This window comes from Blennius ocellaris, assembly GCF_963422515.1.
Source record: "Blennius ocellaris genome assembly, chromosome: 24".
NCBI classification, from domain to species: domain Eukaryota; kingdom Metazoa; phylum Chordata; class Actinopteri; order Blenniiformes; family Blenniidae; genus Blennius; species Blennius ocellaris.
The window spans coordinates 8,604,980-8,631,725 of record NC_137673.1 but is presented as its reverse complement, the minus strand read 5'-3'; the positions used below and the strand labels follow the sequence as shown (position 1 = coordinate 8,631,725).

Below are 26,746 nucleotides of genomic sequence, written 5' to 3'. Positions count from 1 at the left end.
AGATGCCGCAAATTTTTGCAAGTTTAATCATAGAATTGACTACTTTTATTACAATTTTTTTTATTTTAATAATTTATGGGTGCTCAAACAATTGTAAGTTGTAAACTTTGTCATAACTGGGGTTCAAACCTTTTTATTTTTTTCACTTTTAATAATTTGCTTTAAAGACAGTTACAGTTGGTCTGTGTGTTTTTGAGGCCATTAATCCAATCTTTAAATGTGCCTTCAGTTTCCTGGTTTATTTCATTCAACTGCGTAGTTTTTGCTGTTAGCCACGCCCATGTGTCCCCAGCCCCGCCCCTTGCTTCGTAGCCCCGCCCCCCGCAGGACTTGTTGGTCGACTCACCTGAGGGAGTCCTAATAAAGGTGTGTTCCTCTCCAGTCGCAGACATGACTGTAAGTTCGTCTCTCTTAAAACGACGTGTCAGGAATGTTGCGAGCTCGAACTTCACCTGAATGCTGGAATGAAGCACGCGAGTGAGATCAAATGTCAATTCTCCCCCTAGGAGGCTTTCGAAAGAGCAGTGGAGGAGGCGAAGATCCTGAAGGTGAGGCCCGGGAAGGACGAGCTGAGTGGGCTGTACGGTTTGTTCAAGCAGGCCACGAAGGGAGACTTGACTACAGGTGAGCCCGGGTGGAGGGACGGTGGAGGGACGGTGGCGGGACGGTGGAGGGACGGTGGACAGCTCCGATGTGAACTCACAGGGCGGGAAATGTGGTCGGACAAGTTCAGTGTCTCCAGATCAGCGATACCCGGACAGATCGCCACGCAAGATGTGTTGTTTTGTCTTCTGAACCAACTACTGACTCAATAACGATCAACGATCAGAGGGGAAGAGATTATTTTAGCATTGTTGTTTTTATCATCATCAGTAATTCCACATTTCTTCTGATTTACCATGAACATTTCAAGTTGATCAGTCGCAGCAGCATCAATGTTGTTTTACTTATTTTAATAAATATAATTAACTTTTCTATCAGTTATTGTATTATTGTTTAGCCAAAATTGAGTAAATAAGCAGTTCCGGCACACATTTTATATTTAGCTGATTTTTTTATGTAAAATTTACTATATTGTTACTATATGTTATTATTAGCATTAGTGTATAATTTGTGTTAATATTAGCAACACAGTACTTTTACATTAATAATTTTTATAGAAAGTTTTTAAATGTGTTTTTAATATTGTTTAAAGTGAATATGTTTACAAATGATATTATTTAGTATTTTTATTATTTCAATATTTATCATTTACTACGTAATATTTGTTAACAGTATTTACTTACATTATTATTGTAGTTTATGTTTTTGGTTAGTTTATTGTCATATAAATGATTACTATTAACACTTTTCATGTATTTCTCTAAAGTATTTAATATTTATCTAAATATTTTTGCAACAGCAAAAATAAATAAATAAATAAAAAACAAACACGCAATGAAAATGAACCAATAAAATATAATAAAAGAAATGTTGGATGTTGGATCTGCAGCTCAGTATTGAGGCGTTTTCTCACATGGCCGGTTCACAGAGCGTCCGGGGTGGCTGGACATCGCAGGAAAAGCTAAATGGGACGCGTGGAACCCAAAAAAAGGTGAGAAACTCTCAAATTCTCCACCAGTAGCTAAATTCTCCACATGTGACGACGGTGACGTGTTTGTTCTCTCAGGTCTGACTCAAGACGAAGCGAAGCAGCAGTACGTTGACCTGGTCGAGAAGCTCAAGAAGAAATATGGAATGTTAGACGTCGTTTCCCAGGAGAAACTCTTAACACTTCCCGGCTGCACTGAGCAACTGATGGCTAATCCACAATAAAAGTTCTTCACTGATTCGACTCACCAGAATCTGATTGTTGTTTGTTCTCGAGCTTGAGGTGTTCCTATAACCCCCCCCCCCCACCCCCCCATCACCTTTTGCTTTTTGTGAGTTAATTATACTTTCTATTTATCACTTGTATGGATTTGCGTACCTGAAACATTTTGATCAGACTGTCTTAGCATGTAGCCTCGCTAATGTGTGAGCCCGGACGGTCTTAGCGTGTAGCCTCACTAATGTGTGAACCCAGACGGTCTTAGCATGTAGCCTCGCTAATGTGTGAACCCAGACTGTATTAGCATGTAGCCTCGCTAATGTGTGAACCCAGACTGTCTTAGCATGTAGCCTCGCTAATGTGTGAGCCCGGACGGTCTTAGCGTGTAGCCTCACTAATGTGTGAACCCAGACGGTCTTAGCGTGTAGCCACGCTAATGTGTGAGCCCAGACGGTCTTAGCGTGTAGCCTCACTAATGTGTGAAACCAGACGGTCTTAGCATGTAGCCTCGCTAATGTGTTAGCCCAGACGGTCTTAGTATGTAGCCTCCCTAATGTGTGCGCCCCGCTAATGTGTGAACCCAGGCGGTCTTAGCATGTAGCCTCTCTAATGTGTGAACCCAGACTGTATTAGCATGTAGCCTCGCTAATGTGTGAACCCAGACTGTCTTAGCATGTAGCCTCGCTAATGTGTGAACCCAGACTGTCTTAGCATGTAGCCTCGCTAATGTGTGAACCCAGACTGTATTAGCATGTAGCCTCGCTAATGTGTGAACCCAGACTGTCTTAGCGTGTAGCCTCGCTAATGTGTGAGCCCGGACGGTCTTAGCGTGTAGCCTCGCTAATGTGTGAACCCAGATGGTCTTAGCATGTAGCCTCGCTAATGTGTGAGCCCAGACGGTCTTAGCATGTAGCCTCCCTAATGTGTGCGCCCCGCTAATGTGTGAACCCAGGCGATCTTAGCATGTAGCCTCGCTAATGTGTGAACCCAGACTGTATTAGCATGTAGCCTCGCTAATGTGTGAACCCAGACTGTCTTAGCATGTAGCCTCGCTAATGTGTGAGCCCGGACGGTCTTAGCGTGTAGCCTCGCTAATGTGTGAGCCCGGACGGTCTTAGCGTTTAGCCTCGCTAATGTGTGAGCCCAGACGGTCTTAGCATGTAGCCTCGCTAATGTGTGAGCCCAGACGGTCTTAGCATGTAGCCTCCCTAATGTATGAGCCCAGACGGTCTTAGCATGTAGCTTCGCTAATGTGTGAGCCTAGACGGTCTTCGCATGTAGCCTCGCTAATGTGTGAGCCCAGACGGTCTTAGCATGTAGCCTTGTTAATGTGTGAACCCAGACTGTCTTAGCATGTAGCCTCGCTAATGTGTGAGCCCAGACGGTCCTAGCATGTAGCCTCGCTAATGTGTGAGCCCAGACGGTCATAGCATGTACCCTCGCTAATGTGTGAGCCCAGACGGTCTTAGCATGTAGCCTCGCTAATGTGTGAGCCCAGACGGTCTTAGCATGTAGCCTCGCTAATGTGTGAGCCCAGACGGTCTTAGCATGTAGCTTCGCTAATGTGTGAGCCCAGACGGTCTTAGCATGTAGCCTCCCTAATGTGTGTGCCCCGCTAATGTGTGAACCCAGGCGGTCTTAGCATGTAGCCTCGCTAATGTGTGAACCCAGACTGTATTAGCATGTAGCCTCGCTAATGTGTGAACCCAGGCGGTCTTAGCATGTAGCCTCGCTAATGTGTGAACCCAGACTGTATTAGCATGTAGCCTCGCTAATGTGTGAACCCAGACTGTCTTAGCATGTAGCCTCGCTAATGTGTGAGCCCGGACGGTCTTAGTGTGTAGCCTCGCTAATGTGTGAACCCAGACGGTCTTAGCATTTAGCCTCGCTAATGTGTGAGCCCAGACGGTCTTAGTATGTAGCCTCGCTAATGTGTGAGCCCAGACGGTCTTAGCATGTAGCCTCCCTAATGTGTGAGCCCAGACGGTCTTAGCATGTAGCCTCGCTAATGTGTGAACCCAGACGGTCTTAGCATGTAGCTTCGCTAATGTGTGAGCCCAGATGGTCTTAGCATGTAGCCTTGTTAATGTGTGAGCCCAGACTGTCTTAGCATGTAGCCTCGCTAATGTGTGAGCCCAGACGGTCCTAGCATGTAGCCTCGCTAATGTGTGAGCCCAGACGGTCATAGCATGTAGCCTCGCTAATGTGTGAGCCCAGACGGTCTTAGCATGTACCCTCGCTAATGTGTGAGCCCAGACGGTCTTAGCATGTAGCCTCGCTAATGTGTGAGCCCAGACGGTCATAGCATGTAGCCTACCTAATGTGTGAGCCCAGACGGTCTTAGCATGTAGCTTCGCTAATGTGTGAGCCTAGACGGTCTTAGCATGTAGCCTCCCTAATGTGTGAGCCTCGTTAATGTGTGAGCCCAGACGGTCTTAGCATGCAGCTTCGCTAATGTGTGAGCCCAGACGGTCGTAGCATGTAGCCTCGCTAATGTGTGAGCCCAGATGGTCTTAGCATGCAGCTTCGCTAATGTGTGAGCCTAGATGGTCTTAGCATATAGCCTCGCTAATGTGTGAGCCCAGACGGTCGTAGCATGTAGCCTCGCTAATGTGTGAGCCCAGACGGTCTTAGCATGTAGCTTCGCTAATGTGTGAGTCTAGACGGTCTTAGCATGTAGCCTCCCTAATGTGTGAGCCTCGTTAATGTGTGAGCCCAGACGGTCTTAGCATGCAGCTTCGCTAATGTGTGAGCCTAGATGGTCTTAGCATATAGCCTCGCTAATGTGTGAGCCCAGACGGTCGTAGCATGTAGCCTCGCTAATGTGTGAGCCCAGATGGTCTTAGCATGCAGCTTCGCTAATGTGTGAGCCTAGATGGTCTTAGCATATAGCCTCGCTAATGTGTGAGCCCAGGCGGTCGTAGCATGTAGCCTCGCTAATGTGTGAGCCCAGACGGTCTTAGCATGTAGCCTCACTAATGTGTGAGCCCAGACGGTCTTAGCATGTAGCTTCGCTAATGTGTGAGCCTAGACGGTCTTAGCATGTAGCCTCGCTAATGTGTGAGCCCAGACGGTCTTAGCATGTAGCCTCGCTAATGTGTGAGCCCAGACGGTCTTAGCATGTAGCTTCGCTAATGTGTGAGCCCAGACGGTCTTAGCATGTAGCCTCCCTAATGTGTGAGCCCAGACGGTCTTAGCATGTAGCTTCGCTAATGTGTGAGCCTAGACGGCCTTAGCATGTAGCCTCCCTAATGTGTGAGCCCAGACGGTCTTAGCATGTAGCCTCGCTAATGTGTGAGCCCAGACGGTCTTAGCATGTAGCTTCGCTAATGTGTGAGCCTAGACGGTCTTAGCATGTAGCCTCCCTAATGTGTGAGCCCAGACGGTCTTAGCATGTAGCTTCGCTAATGTGTGAGCCTAGACGGCCTTAGCATGTAGCCTCCCTAATGTGTGAGCCCAGACGGTCTTAGCATGTAGCCTCGCTAATGTGTGAGCCCAGACGGTCTTAGCATGTAGCCTCGCGAATGTGTGAGCCCAGACGGTCTTAGCATGTAGCCTCGCTAATGTGTGAGCCCAGACGGTCTTAGCATATAGCTGCTCTACTATATGAGCCCCGAAGCTTGTTGGCATGTAGCGGATCGGAGTTTACACAATGCACCTGAACGCATCACTCTGGGCTGTCAGCACCTGCAGTTAAAAACGTCAACACCGGACCAACGTGGCGTTTCGGACCCAAAACGGACTCTTTTTTTTTTATTACTGAAACAGTTCAGCGAAATATATATTTCTGAAAACATTTGAAGCCAGAAATAAGCCGTGCAGTTGAAAGTTAAAATCGTGCCTGCTTTGAGGGGGCGTGGCCCGCTGTGAGGGGGCGTGGCCTGCAAGTTTATCCAGCTTCTTCTTGGCAGCATGAAATATCTTGACGAAGAAGACCTTTTTTTTCGGCAGCCGAACTTTCTTCTTTATCTACCTTAAAAAAAAAAAAAAAATGTGAATTTCTCTTGGAGATCATTAAAGTATTTATCTATCTATCCTTTGTCTCACTGAAACGTAGCGGCTGAGACATACGCTGACTAACACCACTTGATTCATGTCTCTGCCGTGTCCGCAGGCGTTCCGCCCGCCGCCAGGCTGTAGGGCAGCAGGGAGACCTGCGTGTGAGGCGACCCGCTGTGGCTGATGGATCCGTGTTGCTGCCGCCGCCGCCGCCGCCACTGCCAACGCCGGCTGGGCAGGTGCTGACTCAGCCTCCACCTCCTCCACCTCCTCTCAAACTCGTGCTGCACCTGAACGAGAGACAGGACACTTCAGGTGGTGGACGACTTCCAAGCGTCCCTTCCACCGTCCGTGAGCTGCTCTCACCTCGCCGTTCATGAAGCAGTAGAGCACGGCGACCACGAAGCCCTGCGAGAACACACAGCTGCCATGAGTCACGTCGTTACTTTGCCCGTACTCTGCATTTTTGCATATTTGTGAAACAACCGATCCAATTCACGCCCGCTTTGTCAAGGTACGCATCAAGACCAGACTTGTGTGTGGGGGAAATTACCCATAATGCATTGCTAGAAATTCCACGATAAATTCTGAAAGTTCGTACTTCTAAGAACCAAGAAACTCGCCAAGAACTTGGAGTTGGGAAACGACCAGAGACTCGGGCTGTTTCTCAATTACAAGTATGCGAGTACATACTCATGTACTTGGTGAGTACGTACTTGCACGTAGAAAAAGTACATACTTGCCAAGTTCATACTTATGCACTTGTGCGTACTTGTAAAGTAAGCACTTGCAAAGTATACAAGTAGGCATTGTTGCCAAGTGTGTACTCAGACACATACTTGGCAAGTACGTACTTGCAAGTATGTCATCGCCAAGCATGACTTCTAGAATTGTTTGTCCAAATGTACGGTGGCCCTGAAGTGCAAACCACAACAACAAATCACTAAACACAACTGCAAATTGAAAAACACAACACAAATGAAAAAACACAACTCAAATGAAAAAACACAACACAAATTAAAAAACACAACACAAGTGAAAAAACACAACACATTAACTTAAACGGAAAAGGTAGGAACCAGTTGGCAGAAAGAGATATATTTGCAGCAGCTGTGGCAAAGGTTTGGTGACTCCTCCACCAACTCTTTCCCGCAGCTTGGACAAAACATTGTTCCTTGGTATTTTCTCCTCTCGAATCCAAACGCGCCACGAGTGAAATGACTTCCGGTTCATAAAGCGGCAGGGTCCCGTCGTCCAAACAGCGATGTCTCTTTCTGCCAACTGGTTCCTACCTTTTCCGTTTAAGTTAATGTGTTGTGTTTTTTCACTTGTGTTGTGTTTTTTCATTTGCAGTTGTGTTTTTTTATTTGTTGTGTTTTTTCATTTGCAGTTGTGTTTTTTCATTTGTGTTGTGTTTTTCATTTGTGTTGTGTTTTTCATTTGCAGTTGTGTTTTTTAATTTGCAGTTGTGTTTTTTAATTTGCAGTTTTTCAATTTGTTGTGTTTTTCAATTTGCAGTTGTGTTTTTTCATTTGTGTTGTGCTTTTTCATTTGTGTTGTGCTTTTTCATTTGTGTTGTGTTTTTATATTTGTGTTGTGTTTTTTCATTTGTGTTGTGTTTTTTGATTTGCAGTTGTGTTTTTTCATTTGTGTTGTGCTTTTTCATTTGTGTTGTGTTTTTTTATTTGTGTTGTGTTTTTTCATTTGTGTTGTGTTTTTTGATTTGCAGTTGTGTTTTTCAATTTGCAGTTGTGTTTTTTTATTTGTGTTGTGCTTTTTCATTTGTGTTGTGTTTTTTTATTTGTGTTGTGTTTTTTCATTTGTGTTGTGTTTTTTCATTTGCAGTTGTGTTTTTCAATTTGTTGTTGTGTTTTTCCATTTGCAGTTCTGTTTTTTCATTTGTGTTGTGTTTTAATTTGCAGTTGTGTTTTTCAATTTGCAGTTGTGTTTAGTGATTTGTTGTTGTGGTTTGCACTTCAGGGCCACCGTATGCTGCCGTCTTGTACCTGCGTGGACGACAGAGCCAGCTCGGCGATGGTCCAGACCCTGAAGACGGAGCTGCTGACCTCCACGGGTAAGAAGACAAACAGGACGTAGTGCAGGCCGAACAGAGCCACCAGGAAGAAGGTGGATTTGATCAGCCTCCTGGTGCGAGGAAGGCCAAATCAAGCAGAGTACAACCAAAACCATAGTATTTCTCCCTCGACGAGTTCCACAAATTCGCCATTTCATTTATTTAGAATGATTTATTTGTTTTTCCCTTTATGGCCGCAGCAAAGTTACACTGTAACTTAATTTATTTAGTATAATTTTTGCATGGCAGAATTCACAAATTCCACTTTATTTAAATTGGTTTTTTTGTTGTTGTTTTTTTACGACAGCAGGAAAGGACTCAACTAATTTTAATTAATTAAAATAGTTGCATCTTAAAATTTGCTAGCTTATTTATTTCAGAATATGACAACAGGAAAAAAAAGTTGCACTGTAGATTTGACTTTTGTTTGATTTATTTATGTATTTTATATAGATGCACTGAATAATTAAGTTGCACCTTGGAGATGAGTATATTTAAATCTAAACTTTCATGGGTGCAGTAAATACTTTTGAAACTTAGATGTAACTTTTTATTTTTTAAAGAGGACAATGAATAATTATTTAAAAAGTATTTTTAACTGGAGCAAAATTGTATGTAGAGTTCACTATAGATATATTCTAATTTTAATTTTGACAATGCAGCACGTTATTGACTACAGCAGATATATTTTGTTCGACTTTATTTCAGGTATTTTTTGCAAATGCAGCAAATCATTGCAAGTTTCATCATAGAATTGACTACTTTTATTGCAATTTTTTTTATTTATTTTAATAATTTATCGGTGCTCAAACAATTGTAAGTTTGTAAACTGAGGTTCAAACCTTTTTTTTTTTTTCCACTTTTAATAATTCGCTTTAAATACAGTTACTGGTGCCTCCTGGTGCGAGGAAGGCGAAATCAGGCAGAGTACAGACAAAACCATAGTATTTCTCCCTCGTCGAGTTCCACAAATTCGCCATTTGCATGTCAATTTTGTTTTAAAATTCTCCACTCTGGAAACCGTTTAAAAAAAGCTGGACGTATCAGACTCACTTGTACTGGCTGAGTTCGTTCCTCTGTGCGTCGGGCATTCTGAGCTTGCTCACCAGGATCCTCAAAACGCCCAAGAAAAACACCAGGTTCATCTGAAATGGAGAAAAAAATTCACATTTTTGGGGAAATGAAATGGACCTAAATTGTATCTATGAAACGTCCTGAATGTAAACCTCAGTATGTGTTTATTTTAATTAACCCGCTTCGTGATTCCGTGAAAAACATAAAAATCAATGAGCGACACAGTAAAAAAATGAAAATAATCAGAAAAAAAGGTAGAAATATATAGGAAAATGGGAAATAAAACAAGGATAAAGAAGTTAAAAATACAAAAAGGGAAAATGAAAGAGGAAAAAAATGAAATGAGAAGGGTAGAAGACTAAAGAAAACAAGAAAAACAGAAGGAAAAAAATCAAAGGAAAAGAAAAGACAAAAGGTACAAATGTACAAGGAAAAAGGATTAAAAAAAAATTCGGAAAATGGGAGGAAAAAAGAAAAAATAGGATAAAAATAATTAATAGGAAAAAAAACCCAAAACGGGGAAGAAATTTGATGAGATTAAAGGAAAAAGGGAGAAAAAATAAAAATGGGATGAAAGGAAAAAGGGAGAAAAAAATAGGATTAGAAAATTCAAAAGGAAAGAAATGGGAAGAAATTAAAGGGAAAAGGGAGGAAAAAATATAGAAAAAATAAAAATAGGATAAAAATAATTAATAGAAAAAAAACAGGGAAGAAATAGGACAAGAAATTAAAGGGGAAAAGGGATGAAAGGAAAAAGGGAGAAAAAAATAGGATTAGAAAAAGGAAAAACAACAAAAAAGGGAAGAAATTAAAGGGAAAAGGGAGAAAAAATAGGATTACAAAATAAAAGTAAAAGAAGGGATAAAAAATGGAAGAAATAGGAAAAGAAATTAAAGGGATTTGTTGTTTTTTTTTAAATACAACAAAAGAAATAAAAGGAAATGGGAAAAGAGATGAAAGGAAAAAGGGAGAAAATGAGGAATTGTGTTGGACGGCGGTGTTGGCGTGCAGCTTTACGGAGATGGCGAGCAGGACGGGCACCCGGAGGATCCACCAGATCCACTCGTGTCGCCGGGTTTCCCAGCAGCTTGGGAGAAAACAAGCGACACGTCACACCCACCGCCGGCACGCCAACGTGGACGAGCGGAAGACGCCCCACCTCTCACCCTTCGTCCTCGTAGACGAACTTGGCGCACCCCCAGGAGGCGATGACGATCAGCGGCGCGCCTGCGTGAGGAGGCGGAGTTAAACCCTTGAACGCGGGAGGCGGCGGCGGCGTGCGGCGTGCGGGGAGAGTGGGCCTACCCCAGCTCAGGACGACGTAGCACGCCAGGTGCTTCCGCAGCGAGAAGAAGGAGCGGCTCACCAGCGTGAACAGGAAGTGGCCCTCCACCAGCAGCCAGCTGTAGTTGGCCAGGATGGAGTAGTTGGACAACATCAGCACCACCTTGCACGCCACCTGGTGGAGGGATCGGGCGCCGCAAAGATTGACTTTCTAAAACGGCGAAACAAGGCAACGCAGGCAGAATAGCTGGAATAAAGACCTTTTTTTTTTTTTTTAAAGAAAATGGTTAAATTAAATATTTAAACTGGTCCTTTTTAAAATGGGCAAATCAAAGGAAAAGGCTGAAAAAGAAAAAAAAATGAAGGGAAAAGGAAAAAAATGACCAAATAACAAAAAGGAAAAGAAATTAAAGGAAAATTAACAAAGGGAAAATAAAGAAGGAAAACCCACAAATTAAAATGGAGCAAAGAAAGAAAAAGACAGCAATAGTTCCAAGTAAAGAATGAGGAAACATGGGAAAATAGAAATAAAGAAAATAAGAAGAAAAAACAAAATAGTTAAAAAAAAAAAACCCGCAAAAAAAAAAGATAAAGGCAATAAATGAAAGAAAAATGGAGAACATAAAAATAGACATTTGAAAAAGGCAAACAAACATTAAAGGTCTGGATTATTTAGAACTGCTCTAACGTTACAAAATTCCCAACAATTACAAATAACCAAACATCTGCAGAGGCTAAAATTGCTGCATAAACATAAAACGTATATCTTTTCAGATAATGAACATGTTTAGCGGCTCGACACAAATTTTAAAAAGTAGTCAATATGGCCACGTCCTGAATCTCCCGAGGCGAACACTGACCGGGTAGTAGTCGCAGTGATACAGGTCCTCATCGGCGAACAGCAGAGCGTCTCTGACGAAGATGAAGGCGGCTCTCGCCATGAAGGAGACGAAGAGCTGGATGTGGATGTAGTTCCTGGCGCAGTGCAGCTTCCTGCACACAGGCGCTTTAGTCTGGAGGGCGAAAGCGTCGCGCGTGCGCGGCGCCGGAACTGTCTCACCTGAAGGCGGCGAATATGGCGACGGCGATGACGAGAGAGACGAAGGAGAGCGTGTAGCCGGCCGTGTACATCGTCTTCACGTAGGAGAAGTACATGTGGGAGCCTGAGGACTGTCCAGGAAGTCGTTATGAACCAAAGCTATCCTTCACATGAATAGCCACTTGTTATTATGGCCCCGTTTGTACGGCAAACAAAAAGTCAAAAAGTCACATTTTCAAAAAGTTGCACATTTTCAAAAAGTTGCACAAGTTTAAACCCTCACTATAGACCAGAGACGGGTCGCCAGGACAAAGCATTATAGTTTACCTGCCGCATGTAGCATTTCAAAAAGTTGCATAAGTTTCAACTCTCACTCCAGACCAGAGACGGGCCGGCAGGACAAAGCATTACAGTCTACCGGCCGCATGTAGCATTACAGTTTGCCAGCAGCATTCACACTATCATGCATTTGCCCGGGGAAATGCAGATCATCTCGTAGCCACTTGTTATTATGGCCCCGTTTGTATGGCAGCGTTGCATGCGATGACACCCTGACCATTATGGAAAAGTGTTGGGTTTACACTGCAGCAGCACACGCTGACAACAGTGTAGTGAGTATCCTGGGCCACGGGGGGGCGCTGTTGCTTGTTTTTGTAATGACACCACACAGACGGGTGTGGAGAACGATTTGCTATAAACGTAAAGAAAGTTGAGAGAACCCGGCATTTGTATGTACTGACGGCAAATTGGATGCTATCAGGGTTGAATCTCAACTATAAAACTACCAGTATGGTTGACAAAACTACCACATCGGACTATAAAACTACCAATATGGTTGATAAAACTACCACATCGGACTATAAAACTACCAATATGGTTGATAAAACTACCACTAAGGACTAGAAAACTACCAATATGGATCATAAAACTACCACATCGGACTATAAAACTACCAATATGGTTGATAAAACTACCACTAAGGACTAGAAAACTACCAATATGGATCATAAAACTACCACTACAGACCAGAAAACTACCAATATGGATGATAAACTACCACTAAGGACTAGAAAACGACCAATATGGATGATAAACTACCACTAAGGACTAGAAAACTACCAATATGGATGATAAACTACCACTACGGACTAGAAAACTACCAATATGGATCATAAAACTACCACTACGGACTAGAAAACTACCAATATGGGTGATAAACTACCACTATGGACTATAAAACTACCAATATGGATCATAAAACTACCACTACGGACTATAAAACTACCAATATGGATCATAAAACTACCACTACGGACTATAAAACTACCAATATAGATGATTAACTACCACTACGGACTATAAAACTACCAATATGGATCATAAAACTACCACTACGGACTATAAAACTACCAATATAGATGATTAACTACCACTACGGACTATAAAACTACCAATATGGATCATAAAACTACCACTACGGACTAGAAAACTACCAATATGGATGATAAACTACCACTAAGGACTATAAAACTACCAATATGGATCATAAAACTACCACTACGGACTATAAAACTACTAATATAGATGATAAACTACCACTACGGACTATAAAACTACTAATATAGATGATAAACTACCACTACGGACTATAAAACTACAGTGAAAGTGTGAAAGAAAAGTTCGGCCTTGTGCGCTGGCATAAGAAAGTTACGGTTGCAGTGGACCCGAGCGCCGCTATCATTGCAAACAGATCCCTCGAATGTTTAAAAAAACAAAAACAAAATAGATTTGCGGTGACCCCGGTTGTCGTGGAAACGGGGGGCCTGCATCAACAAACCCCTGCGAGGAAGTGCAGCGTTTCGTTGAAGGCGTAGCCGCAGGCGTCCTCGTGTGGGACGAGCAGGTCGGTCCAGCCGCCGCTGGAACAGTTCCGACGCACCTCTCCTGCAATTTCATTTTTTTATTGAACAAAACAAAAGCATCTTGAAATGCAAAACCGACGCTTCTCAGCGTGTTGCGTCGTCTCTGCGTTACCGTCCGAGCCGAAGACGTCCGGACACGGCTGAGACACGGTCTGTCCCAGAGCGGCGGGAGGCCAGCAGTTCAACTCGTCCCACATTCCCACACAGTGGACGCCGGAGTCGTTCCCTGAAGACGGACAACCGCAAACATCACAGCTTTTATTCTGTTAGCACAGTCACAGGAATTACTATTTTATTTATTTATTTTTTTTAAAATTGTGAACAAACTTACAAAAACAAATAAGGGAAAATAAAAGTATTGCAATTGCTCATGTAAGATAGAAAAAGAGGGAGAAAATAAGGTCAAAAAAGAATGAAAGGTAAAGAAAAAGATGTAGCAATTAGGAAAATAATGCGGAAATGAAAAATAAATGGAGGAGGGGAAAGGAAGTAATTAAAAAAGAAAAAGAAAGTGGTAAAATAGTGGGGGGAAATGAACAAAAATATGGAAAGGAAAGAATGAAGGTAAAAGCAGAACAAAGAGAAAGGAGGAAAAACAAAGGATTGAAGGAAAGAGGGAAACGTATGAGACCAAGGTGAAAGTCGAGTAAAAAGAACCGGAGGCAGGAAAGTAGAAAAGGGGGGGGGGGGGGGGGGGAATAAACGAGGGATAAAAAAACTGAGAAAAAAGAAAAACAATTGAAAATGAAGACAAACTAAAGGGGGAGATATCAAGAAAAAGGAAGAAAGAGAGGTTGAAAGAAAAGAACAAAAGACTGGAAATGAGAAAAAAGGGGAAAAATAAAAGAGGAATAGAAAGGAAATGTTCCCTTTGAAGTTCACACTGATTCTGTTTTATGAGCAGATACAAGACAAATACAATGTTTACTGGTTTTAATACATTCAACGAAGGACTCGATATTTTAAAAAGTGTGAAAAAGAAAATTCGTTCAATGATGTCATTTAAACTGGAGTAAACTGACACGCTGCAGTACCGCGTTTAACCACTAGAGAGCAGTAAAAGATAGCACAACATTTCTATGCGTTCAAACGCTTTACGACAAAGACTTATTTTGGAGTTTTTCCTCAATGAAACTCAAATTGCATTTTATATATTTGAAGACTTATAACAAGAGGACATATATACATGATTATATACAAGAAATCACAGACTTACCAGTGGCTTTGTGTGTCTTTAATAACTCTTTCAGGCACTTTTCCTCTTCGTTTATAAGCTGAAGTTGAGGGTAACAACCAGGAGATGACTTTCCCTGCAAACAGAACAAATAAATCAAGTGTATATATATATATATATATATATATATATATACATCTCAATCAAAGCAGTTGTTTTCATACCTGGGGGAGAAGTAACACCCAAATGAGTGCAACTTTTTGCAGCATGTCAGTCAGGATGCTTCTTTTCCTCATCGAGATGTCCGGAATCCAACACGCATATTTTTATTTCCTGTATTATTATTTTTTTTTTAAATTATTCTACATTTTCTAACCCAAGAAAAACGGAAGAGGTTTTTTGTTCGGAGTGTTTGCAACTCTGAAAAGTCTCTCTCTCCGTCTCACTCCGGATGATTGACAGAATTTAAGAGGGCACGCGCTCAGCCAATCGCTGCCGCCCAGAGCGCTCAAGTCCCGCCCCCACCCCCCCTAACCCCGCCCCTTCAGCGTCGCCTAACAACGCAAGTGTTTGATTGCGGCGGTGAACTTCCTGCTCCGAAAACACTGAAAACATGACGATAATACCCCAAAAGTAGACGATTTACTCCAACACAAGTAAGTATACACGTGTAATATGATTAATTCTGCCGGTGTGAGAATTAAAATGCTTCCCGTTTCGCGTTTATTTGAGTTAATCGACGAGATGTGCGACAATTAGCGTTCACGTGGTGTCGTTCTTCCCCGTCTAGAAAGTATTAAAGGGGATCTTTTACCAGCTGTGACTTTGTGGAATGCTTTAATGCACTAAAAAAAATGACTTTGTCTGTAGGTTTACCTGCTTTCACTGTCCTCCAGCCTCCTGTCACCGTCCCCTGAGGAGCCCCTTGTGAACCCCCCCGTTGCCCCCCTACACTCACACACACACGCAGATGGAGGTGGCCCTGCCCGGCCCCCCTCCAAGGAGAGGGACCCCTTTGCCCCTGAACCAGCTGGTGGAGGAGAGCAGGAGCCGAGGCAGCGTCCCCCATCACCTGCTGGAGTCCAGTACGTATTAACCGTCATACAGCCCCTGGCAGTTGTGATTTTTGCTCTGTGGCAACATCTGGCTGACGACTGTGGAGGATGCAGCTGTTGTTTTGTTCCTACGTGGTGTATCTTTCTCTTTTTTAGCAGTCGTTTTGCAAATCTGAGGTCATCCGGCACCACTTTAAAGGGGGTCGTATTCTCGACACTTCCATATGGGCCCCGTTGGTCCAAACACATTGTATTCAAAGTTTATTGCCCCAAATTCAACTTTTATTTGATTTTCCCCCATTTGAATGTCAATCAATCAATCAATCAATCAATCAATCAATCACATTTTTATTTGTATAGCCCTTTACAATCACCCAGTGGTACCCAAAGTGCTTTACAACAAAGCTATAAAAACATTACATTTAGAAATAAATACAAGAATAATACATAAAAACAGTCAATAAAACACAGGTGCTGACTGTGGGAGGAGCGACGGTGCTGCAGGTTGGCGGAAGCCTTCCAGAAATTCATAAAAGTTAAAAGCCAACCTAAAAAAAATGGGTTTTCAGCTTTGATTTAAAAACGCCGAGATCAGTGGTGGTGCGAATGTCGGGGGGGCAGTTTGTTCGCCCACACATGTCCATCTTGGGAAGTAGGAGGAAGCACTTCCTCTCGTGGTGCCACGTGCCTGATTGTGGGAGGAGTCAAAAAGGGGGGGCGGAGCCTACCTTGATTGGGATTGGCTGTGTTTTTAATGAGTAAAATTGCATTTTTTTTTCCCACTCGGTAGAAATCTTTGCCAAACTGAAAAGCAACAGCCTGATTGAAGCGGCGCCCCCGGAGGTTCACTTCAGCGGGTTCGAGCTGGGGAGGGACTACGTGAAGACGCTGGTGAGAAAAGGAAAGTCTTTCCGACGCCGCGGCAGCGCGAGGCGCCACAAATCAACAATTACTTTTTTGTTGTATTTACACACTGGACACTGGAAAACCAGAAAGTAACATGACTAAAAGAACCTGGATAGATGGAACTGTTAACAACAGATGAAATAGATATCATTAGAGGGAAAAAAATGAAGAGATAGTACAGGGAAAAAAACACAAAAAATTAGATGGTTAAAGTTGGGGGGGTTTTTTGGAAAAGGAAGAAAAAAGAAAACAAAAGAGAAATCAGGGGAAATTAAGGAAAGTAGAGGAAAAAAATTAAAAAGGAAAAGAAATGAGTAAAAGACAAATTTTTATATATACAGTACAGACCAAAAGTTTGGACACACCTTCTCATTCAATGAGTTTCCTTTCTTTTCATGACTATTGACATTGTAGATTGACACTGAAGGCATCAAAACTATGAATTAACACATGTGGAAACATGTACTTAACAAAAAAGTGTAAAACAACTGAAGATACACCTATATCCTAGTTTCTTCAAAGTGGCCACCTTTTGCTCCGACTACTGCTTTGCACACACTCTGCATTCTCTTGATGAGCTTCAAGAGGTCGTCACCTGAAATGGTTTTCTCTTCACAGGTGAGCCCTATAAGGTTTAATAAGTGGGATTTCTTGCCTTATTAATGGGGTTGGGACCATAAGTTGTGTTGTGCAGAAGTCAGGTGGACACACAGCTGATAGTCCCACTGAATAGACTGTTACAATTTGTATTATGGCAAGAAAAAAGCAGCAAACTAAAGAAAAACGAGTGGCCATCGTTACTTTAAGAAATGAAGGTCAGTCAGTCCGAAAAACTGGGAAAACTGTGAAAGTGTCCCCAAGTGCAGTCGCAAAAACCATCAAGCGCTACAAAGAAAGTGGCTCACATGAGGACCGGCCCAGGAAAGAAGACCAAGAGTCACCTCTGCTGCGGAGTATAAGTTCATCAGTCACCAGCCTCAGAAATGGCAGGTTAACAGCAGCTCAGATTAGAGAGCAGGTCAAAGCCACACAGAGTTCCAGCAGCAGACACGTCTCTAGAACAACTGTTAAGAGGAGACTGTGTGAATCAGGCCTTCATGGAAGAATAGCTGCTAGGAAACCACTGCTAAGGACAGGCAACAAGCGGAAGAGACTTGTTTGGGCTAAAGAACACAAGGAATGGACATTAGAGCAGTGGAAATCTGTGCTTTGGTCTGACGAGTCCAGATTGGAGATCTTTGGTTCCAACCACCGTGTCTTTGTGCGACGCAGAAAAGGTGAACGATGGACTCTACATGCCTGGTTCCCACCGTGATGCAGGGAGGGGGAGGTGTGATGGTGTGGGGGGGCTTTGCTGGTGACACTGTTGGGGATTTATTCACAATTGAAGGCCTACTGAACCAGCATGGCGCCACAGCATCTTGCAGCGGCATGCTATTCCATCCGGTTTCCGTTTAGTTGGACCATCATTTATTTTTCAACAGGACAATGACCTCAAACACCTCCAGGCTGTGTCAGGGCTATTTGACCAAGAAGGAGAGTGATGGGGTGCTGCGCCAGATGACCTGGCCTCCACAGTCACCGGACCTGAACCCAATGAGATGGTTTGGGCTGAGCTGGACCGCTGAGTGAAGGCAAAAGGGCCAACAAGTTCTAAGCATGTCTGGAAACTCCTTTAAGACTGTTGGTAGACCATTTCAGGTGACGACCTCTTGAAGCTCATCAAGAGAATGCGAAGCAGTAATCAAAGCAAAAGGTGTCTACTTTGAAGAACCTAGAATATAAGACATATTTTCAGTTGTTTCACACTTTTTTGTTAAGTATATAATTCCACATGTGTTAATTCATAGTTGTGATGCCTTCAGTGTGAATCTACAATTTTCATAGTCATGAAAATAAAGGAAACTCTTAGAATGAGAAGGTGAGTCCAAACTTTTGGCCTGTACTGTAGATGACACAAATAAATGGATAAATAAATAAAATAAATAAATGGTAAAAGGACGAAAAACAAATAAAAAAGAAAAGGAAAAAAAGAAAACAAAAGAGAAATCAGGGAAAATTAAGGAAAATAGAGGAAAAAAATTAAAAAGGAAAAGAAATTAGTAAAATACTAATTTATATATATATATATATATATATATATGTGTGTGTGTGACACAAATAAATGGATGAATAAATAAAAAAATAAATAAAATAAATGGAAAAAGGACGAAAAACAAATAAAGAAAAGGAAAAAAGAAAACAAAAGAGAAATCAGGGAAAATTGAGGAACAGAAATGAGTAAAAGAATAATTTTTATATATATGACACAAATCAATAAAATAAATAAAATAAATGGAAAAAGATGAAAAACAAATAAAAAAGAAAGCAGAAAAAGAAAAAAGTCCAAGCCACATTTTACTTAATTTCCTTCCACTTGAGGGAGAAAAAAAAATCCCCTCTCATGATGGAATTTATTTGAAACCTGTAATCTGTGAGGAGAGGATCTACGCCGCGTGACGTCTCGTTTAAGCGCGGCGTCAAGACGAGATCTGACATCCTGTACATGCGCGTGTTCCGTTAAACTTCTTGTGGCTCATGCAGATCAAACATTTTTTTGTCATATAAATCCCATTTTGGCGGATTCCACAGCCTGAGCAGGGCCCCATGTCAGCGTCAGTAATATGCTTTTTTTTTTTTTTTTTTCTTTCTCAAGTGTACATGATTGGATGTACAATCTCCTCTTCCTCTCCATCAGAAACTAATCAACATCTCCTCTGAAGTCATGAATATTCACATCATCCCCACCCAAACCAGGCAGTTCAACACAACTTATACCAAAAAGGTGATTTTATTTATTTTTTTGGATATTTTTACATATCGCTACCTGAATATGCGCTCCACTCGTCCGCGAGTGCAATCAGAGCCGTTTCCTGATGGTCCCCCCCCCCACAGTGTCGACTCATCCCGGGCCTCGCCTACACACTGAAGGTCGCGTTCTGTCCCGACGAGTGGCGCTACTTCTACGACTGCGTTCGGGTTCACTGCCAGGTGAGTACCTCACCGCGTTTCATTCTGCACGGGGCTTGAGAAAGAAGGGAACATACACGCACCTGACGTGTTTATTAAGAATCTTTAGCAGTTCGTCTTCACACAAAAAAGTGTCGCAATGAAGAGCTGGCCACTCGTACGCTTGAGTTTGACGTATCTGGCGCCCCCCCCAGTGGGCGGGAATCACCTGGCGCAAGAAACGTCTGGGTTGGGTTTAAAGGCCTAGTGAAATGTAAAACACTACTTTGCAAAAAATGATAGTTGGGATACTACTTCTAAGGTTCCTCCGACTCTGCCCCACCACTGTTGTCACATAACAGTTATTTGAATTTTGAATCTCCAGCCGAGGAAGTCGGGGGAATCCTTCTTCGTGACGTCACGAGTTGTGCAGATCTCGATCTGTTGTGTTTATATCGGCTTGTTTCCTCTTAAATATCCAAGTTTTTACAGTGTTTTGAAGTTATAGTCGGCGTTTTATGAGCCTTGACGAAAGATTGAGCCTGGAAGAGACCGAGAGAGGAGGAAAGGAGCTCAGGCGGCTAGCGGGAGCCGCTAGCTCGGGTGGCTAGTAGACAATCAAGTAATACCTGGACTCATCTTCGGTGATTCCACGCAGTCGGAAAAGCGCTTGGACATGTTCGATCCAGGAAGCCGGTCGTTCTGCCAAAAGTCAGGAGCCTCAAAGCCTCAAAGGTGAAAACTGGCGGCTGAGGAGACGAGGACGAATGGAGGACGAAGCGTCTTCTGCTTCCTCAAACATGTTCCAGACGGGGTCACCGATGGCAGAACGACCCTTCTGTGTCTTCTTCATCAATCACTGGGTTTGAAATGATGATGATGATGAAATATGGTTAAATTCAGCCTCTTCGTGGTCAAAACTCTGATCCTCCATAATGTAAACACAACTTGGGCGTGTGCACAACTCGTGATGTCACTCTATTATTGTCAGAAGCTCCGCCCAGCAGCGGAAATACCAACGTTTATCGGCTATTTTCTCGCAGATTGCCGTGTTTTAACATTTTACCCTTCGGCCAGTTAGCATAAAAAGGATCCTAGAAGCGACAGCCAGAGTGTTTTGGAGGTCGAATTTTCATTTCACTAGGACTTTAATAGCAGTTTGTGTCCATAAAGTTGCAATACCGCCATCTGCTGGTAATATTCCCACCGCTCTCCCACCCGAAAACATAAAGAGAAGGAAAGAAGGCTAACGCAACGTGAGCCAAACGTCTCCGGCTATTTCTGAATCCCCAGCACGCAAGTACGTACTCGGAATTCCTTGCCAAATGCGTGACGGGTTCATTCGGCTTCCCGAGTCCCCACAGATCCCGTCTCCATGCGCCGGCGAGAACGCAGCCGGGTGTTTCGCGCACCCTTCGACTCGGATCGGTACTCGGGCCTCCGACTGGCGACGTTCCACAAGTGCGCCGGAACGCAAAGATCTTTTCGCGACGTTCACTTCGTCTCGTCTGTGTCTCTTCGTCTTCATCTTCCTCCTCTTGATTCCGCGTGCCGACGCCGTCTGGAAGGGCGAGGAGAACCTGTTGATTCCAGTCCATGCGTACCCGGTCGTCGACGACCTGCACATCCCTCCTCGCATCGACCTCGCCGCCGTACCACTTGGACAAAGGTGTGTGTGTGTGTGTGTTGACCTCCTGTATGCCTCAGGACTTGCTTGTCTCTTCGTATTTTCTCAACCAGCAAACACGATAATCTCCCCCTCCCCTCCTCTCTAGCGTCCAACATGTCATCCCTCTGCGCTGCAGCTGTCCCGTGGACTTTGAGTTCCAGGTGTACGTTCTCCAGCCCCACGCCGCCTTCGCCGTCCACCCTCTGGCAGGTGAGGGGAACGAGTCGGCTTGTTTTCCGTCCCACATCAAGCTCTGGCCTCCGTCAAAAGCAGATTCCACACGCTGACACAACGCAGCGGTCCGATGTCTGGGGAGGATCTCGACACGGCTGTTTCCACTCCGGTGAAACCTGGAACGGCGAGAGGAGATCCAGCCAGAGTTTGTCTACACAAACGGGGACACTTTTAGATGGGAGGAATCACTCAGAGAGGCATTCGGAAGAACACCGCCTGATAGATCTCAGTAGGGCCAGGATGGTAATCCCAACTTCACCATCGGTTTCCGAGGCAATAAAATGAATTCGCACCATATTTCAGAAGGTTTTGGCACTTTGTTGTACCCACGAAGTCACGTAACGGTGAAGCACAGTGAGGGGCCGTCCACACGAGAACGAGGCGGAGTTTTACAAACCCGAAAACCCTTTTAACCCTTTTTTTTCCCCACACAGATCCCAGATTGGGGGAAATTGTAAAACCCCGGCTCGTCTCTGAGCAGCGACGAGTCCGTCCACACCAATGACGGATTCCTATTGAGGCTAGTACAGACGGATATTAACAAATGAGAGTGCGCTGTCCCATCCGTAACACCTTCAGTCTAAGGAAGCTTTTACTTTGACACAGCATGGCAGGACCAACATTAACAAGCCTAATATAAGACATCTGAAGCGCCGCCAACCCAACTCCAATAATGCTGCAATGTGTTTCGGCTGGCAAGTGTCAATCTAACAAGCACCTTGAAAGACACAAACAATTATCCGTTAGAAGTCTCCAGACTCTTGTCCCCCCCCCCCCCACACAAATGGACAGAAAAGTACAAACAATTCTCTGACCTTTCCTTTGCTTTGAAGGTCTGGCAGCTCACGTGTTCGTCTCCCATCTTTACAAAGCTGCCGTTTTGCCAGGTGAGATTCCCGCCGGCGGCGAGACGCGGATCACCGTGACCTTCCGCCCCGTCCAGTACGAGACCTGCCACGTCACCGTCCAGCTGGTCGTCTCGCAGTTCAACACCAGGCCGTACCTCTGCACCGTCAGCGGGAGCTGCGCGCCTCAACTCGCCCTCAGGTGACAACTGTCGCTGGTTTTTAGAGAGTAAATAAATAAATAAATAAAATGGCTGTGATCCAGCCATCTTTTGTACCGGTAATGTCAGGGCGACCTTCCAACGTGCTGCTGCCCACGCGGTTTCATCACATGTGGGCCAGAAAATAGAAATAATATTGAACTGAATTGAAAAGTGTCTCTTTTCAGACATCGCGAGATCAATTGGGAACATTCAAAACAGAAACAATTAACAAAATAAAAGCCTAACAAAGCAAAAGATTAGTTATGTCCATATTTGCAAACGATGTACCGTCGGTCAAAATAAAGAAGAAGGATAGTAAATAAACAATAAATGTCACGCCACATACTGAACGACCAAATGGCTTCAACGTTGTGTCAAATCCACGGTTTTGACTTGAAATCCCGCCTCCGGTTGGAACCTCCATCTCTCCCTTCACAAAAGCAAAAAAAAAACACAATTTCTGAGTATTCACAAGAAATGGAGTTGTTTGTCACTCCATATATTGTTTGTGCTGTTCAATAATGAACCAGGTCGGTGAATCTTAGCGGTTTTGATTTGAAGAAGAGTGAATCTCCGCAGGCAGTTTTGTGACTTATCCTTATTGCTCTTTTTTTTTTTTTTTTTCTACAATTGATAATAGCTGTAGTGAATATTTATTTATTTATTTATAGACTGGGGGAATGATTTCCCTGTTCAAGCAAGAAAGAAAAATAGAACAGGTGACAATTGTCTTGGTATGACCTCTTTTTAAGAAATGCGATATTTACAATATTGAGAGCTTAAAATGAATTTTTTTTTAAAACAGGTATTTTACCAGCAGTTTCAAGCTCGGTGTCTTTGAATAAGCCACAAATGATCAAACTAAAAAAAAGTATGAAGTGTACAGCTAACGAATAAACTTGGTGGGATTGATATTAATACTCTCAGCTCCTCTTATTGAAACTATGCAAAAAAAAAAAACCCTAGTGGACAAAATAGGAATTACAGTTACACTGGCAAGGGCCATTTTTATGCGATTTTTTTTTTCTTTTGCTAATTACAAAGCGAGTAAACAGCGAGAGGGAGGAAAGGAAAAAGTTTCAAGCCGCGTTTGATTCCGTTCCCACGGCGGACCGGGGTGCTATCCATCACGCCGTTATCTCAGTCAACAAGTTAATCATTCATGAAAAGAGCTGCGGCTATATCAAGATGGATATATACACCCTCCCCCCCCCTCACCACCCAATGGATGTTTAGCATATAAAACACTCTCCCTCTGTTTGTTGTCTACCCACGAGTAAACGATGACACCTGTACGAGGGACAGAGGACGACGCCCCCCCGCAACTCCCTGGAATGTCTTATAAGTAAACATTGACTTTATTTGCAAAAACATTAAAACAGTCAGAATATCTGCTTCAAAAAAGGACAAATTAAAATCATTAATCCACGCAAATGTTGCCCGGTGGTCTTGCAATACGTCTTCAATAAATCTGTGACGCCCTGCTGAGTCAGCGAGGTGGTCGAGGGACGCCATCGACTCCCGATGAAGTCATTGAAACGTCCCATAAATAACAGGAGCCGGATCGTTTTTTTTTTTTAGAGATTTAATGTCTCATTAGATGCAAGGTTTGATCTTTTTTTTTTAATCATTTCCTCTCGCAGTCAGCCGGAGTGGAAGCAGCGTCCTGCGGAATCCGCCCGACTCCCGCCTCATCCTCCGAGTAAAGTCAGACACAAATTAAAGGTAAAACACCGCCTGTGGCATTTAGATGAGATGAAAATGGGATTTTATTAATCCCGCATGGGGGGAAAAAAAACACGGCGCAGCGTTTTAAAAGACCTGAAATCTGGGGGGGGGGGGGGTTTTTACATTGCTTCATTCCGTCGCTTATAATCTAGCCGACGCCGAGAGACGAGGCCGGCGCCAGGCCGGGACGCAAACCCCCCGCGGACGCCCGCACCCCGGCGGGAGTCGCCAAGATGCTGATGGACGGCTCCAAGGACCTGGCAGGAGGTGAGATGGCGAAGGTCTGGCGTCCGGCTTCGGGCGGAGAAACTCGTCTCACTTGCCGGCGCCTCGCTCCCTCCAGCTGGATCCGGCGGCGGCGTGGCGGGAGCGCCGAGCCGGCGGGCCAAGGAGGCGCTCTTCACCGAGAGGCTGCAGCGGGACGCGAAGGAGGAGCAGGCCAACCACCTCAGATGGTAGGTCCCAGTCCCCGCTTGTGGTGGACCCGATAAACCTGGAAAATCGACTGGTTTCCATGGTGACACATGTGGCGTCACCGAATGCCCAGCCGAGTACGTTTCAGGTGTCTGTCCCCTCAAGGCGGGTTCGTCCGGGCACGGAGGCCATGACGACGCGGGAGCGGCGGCAGATTTTGGAGACGCGAGCGACGGCTCTGCGGGATCACGCGGTACGGAGACGCAACTCTTCACACTCGCTTCGTTTCCGTCAAAACGAGCCGGAGACGTGGGTAAAATCGTAGCAGAATGTTTAAAAAAGAAAAAGAAAAAAAATCCTACAGAGCCGCGGCTCCCGTCTCAGATTGTAAACAGACAACTAAAAAAAAAAAAAAAAACGGTTGATGTTGATCCAAACACAGCTGGATGGAGCCGAACGCCTCGGTAACGTCGGAGTCGCCGCGCGCCACAAAGCTTGCTCGGGTCGTCGAGGCGGCGCTCGCGGGAACTTAACGGCGCTTCCTCCCCCGTCTAATCTCTCCACCTGTGGCTGGTAACGCTCGCACGAGCCGCTTTAAAGCCTCGCATCGCCACAATTTGGGATTTTATAGAAACTCTGGATCGTCTCCTACCAAAGGCCGGGCGCCATCTTGGATAGGTCCACTGCTGCCAGTGGATTCACGTCTATAGAGTTTGAAAAGCCACATTTTTAAAAGTGGCGTGGCGTCACCTAATGAAGGGGGTGGTCAAACTTATCAAATTTATCGTTGCCATCATCAAAGTGTGGGTGTATGAAGCTGATTTGTCGGCGGGGCCGCCATCTTGGATGGGTCCCCTGCGTTGCCCCCAGTGCATTCACTTCTATAGAGTTTTTAAAATACGAAAACATCATGGGGTCATCTGATTACGAGAAACCCCCCCCCAAAAAAACTACAAAAAAAACTGGTTGGAAATTCCACAAATCACATTCACTGTGTCAAAACCTTTTCGCGACGCAGATCCTCATCCAACATGGCGGCCAGTATCCCTTCTTTTGATCCCACCACATCCGCAAGTCATTTTCAGCTCGATATTTGCACAGTTCTTACATGACGAGAAGATTTCGCGTGCATGGAAAGAATAAAACCGTTGCTCTCATATCATGCCGTATTATTTTGAAAAGACCTCTTTCCATATTGTGTCACGCAATGGAGCCCGTCGCTGTAGAACCTGACATTTGTAGACTCTAGAATCTGTGGACCACAAAGCTCTCTCAGCGGATTGTCTTGTTTTAGACGCAGGTAACCGACACACAGTGTGTGTCAGTGTGTGTGTGTGTGTGTGTGTGTGTGTGTGTGTGTGTGTGTGTGTGTTTAACTGTCCCTCCCCTTCATGCAGGAGGAAGACTTCGCCACTCGACGAGCCAAACTGTGTTCTACACGGGTGGTTCGAGAAGCAGGGCAGGTACTGCGTCCCCCAGAGTGCATAAGACGGTTGATTCAGTCTATTCATTCACAAATGTTCCTGTCATTTTTTTATCACCAAAAGAGGCGTTTGATTTTCCAAATAAAATTACTCTACAGCCACAACATGTATATTCTAATTGATATATATATACAAAAATGTAGGTCGCATTCATCAAGTGTCATCGGTACAATTTTTAGATCTATTTTGTAATAATTTTAAATCTTGTCGCCATTTTTAGGGATTTTTCCTCTTTTTTTTTTCATGGAGTTTCTCGCTTTAGCTATTTTATTCTAACTATTTCACTTTTTTATAGCGTGTTTTCCGGTGATTAGAGCCGTTTTAGATATGAAAGCCATTTTATTTGCTTTTTTCCACTTTTTTCCCTTTTCTCCTTTACCCTTTTTTCTTCCTTTAAATTTTTTTCCCTTGTTCTCTTTCTTTTTTCATTTCCTTTTAAAATTTTTTCCCTGTTTTTCTTTTTTCTTCCCTTCTTTCCCCCCCTCTTATTTTCTTAATTTCTTTTGACATTTTCTTTTTTCTCCTTTCTTTTCTTGTATTTCTATTTCAAGCAATTTTTTAATTCTCGCAATTTTTTCCTTTTTCCCTGTTTATTATAGCAATTTGTACCTTTTTTTTTTTTTTTTGCTGTTTTTTTCTTTTCCATTTCTAAAAAAATGAATGCGATATGTAAATGAACTGAGAACCACAGCGAAATGTTCATTTCCAAATGATTTCTTCCATCTAACCTGCCACTTCTCACCGGCCCGCCATCACACTACCGCCATTAAAACAGTCCGAGCTCATGGAAGTTTACTTCACATGCCAACTGAGCATGTGTGTGTGTGTGTGTGTGTGTGTGTGT

At 43.7% G+C, this 26,746-nt stretch overlaps 3 protein-coding genes across 3 annotated transcripts in view; 2 read left to right on the top strand and 1 right to left on the bottom strand.

Annotated features, from left to right (window-relative positions):
- The first annotated feature begins 377 nt into the window (after positions 1–377).
- LOC308147605 (acyl-CoA-binding protein-like) lies at positions 378–1,844 on the top strand. The gene is made up of 4 exons (XM_080519855.1): positions 378–396; positions 507–624; positions 1,532–1,594; positions 1,670–1,844. The coding sequence occupies exons 1-4, from the start codon at positions 391–393 to the stop codon at positions 1,813–1,815; spliced, it is 333 nt and encodes a 110-aa protein (XP_080375981.1). The 5' UTR covers positions 378–390; the 3' UTR covers positions 1,816–1,844.
- A 3,795-nt stretch (positions 1,845–5,639) lies between these two features.
- Positions 5,640–14,672, bottom strand: LOC308147850 (secretin receptor-like; the record flags this gene model as incomplete). The annotated part of the gene is made up of 12 exons (XM_080520185.1): positions 5,640–6,099; positions 6,176–6,217; positions 7,816–7,954; positions 8,937–9,028; positions 9,975–10,044; positions 10,124–10,416; positions 11,102–11,234; positions 11,302–11,411; positions 13,118–13,224; positions 13,315–13,428; positions 14,419–14,476; positions 14,601–14,672. 12 exons carry the CDS (start codon positions 14,670–14,672, stop codon positions 5,902–5,904), a joined length of 1,428 nt encoding a protein of 475 aa, XP_080376311.1. The 3' UTR covers positions 5,640–5,901.
- Positions 14,673–14,960: 288 nt separating this feature from the next.
- The window catches only part of cfap221 (cilia and flagella associated protein 221), a 57,824-nt gene continuing 46,038 nt past the window's right edge, over positions 14,961–26,746 (top strand). The window contains exons 1-13 of the mRNA XM_080520184.1: positions 14,961–15,032; positions 15,273–15,461; positions 16,222–16,322; positions 19,075–19,161; positions 19,272–19,367; positions 20,894–20,994; positions 21,101–21,204; positions 22,116–22,275; positions 23,920–24,001; positions 24,157–24,271; positions 24,348–24,459; positions 24,584–24,671; positions 25,816–25,881. Of these exons, the coding sequence (XP_080376310.1) occupies positions 15,347–15,461; positions 16,222–16,322; positions 19,075–19,161; positions 19,272–19,367; positions 20,894–20,994; positions 21,101–21,204; positions 22,116–22,275; positions 23,920–24,001; positions 24,157–24,271; positions 24,348–24,459; positions 24,584–24,671; positions 25,816–25,881 (1,227 nt within the window). The 5' untranslated portion in view covers positions 14,961–15,032; positions 15,273–15,346. The remainder of the gene's footprint in view (positions 15,033–15,272; positions 15,462–16,221; positions 16,323–19,074; positions 19,162–19,271; positions 19,368–20,893; positions 20,995–21,100; positions 21,205–22,115; positions 22,276–23,919; positions 24,002–24,156; positions 24,272–24,347; positions 24,460–24,583; positions 24,672–25,815; positions 25,882–26,746) is intronic.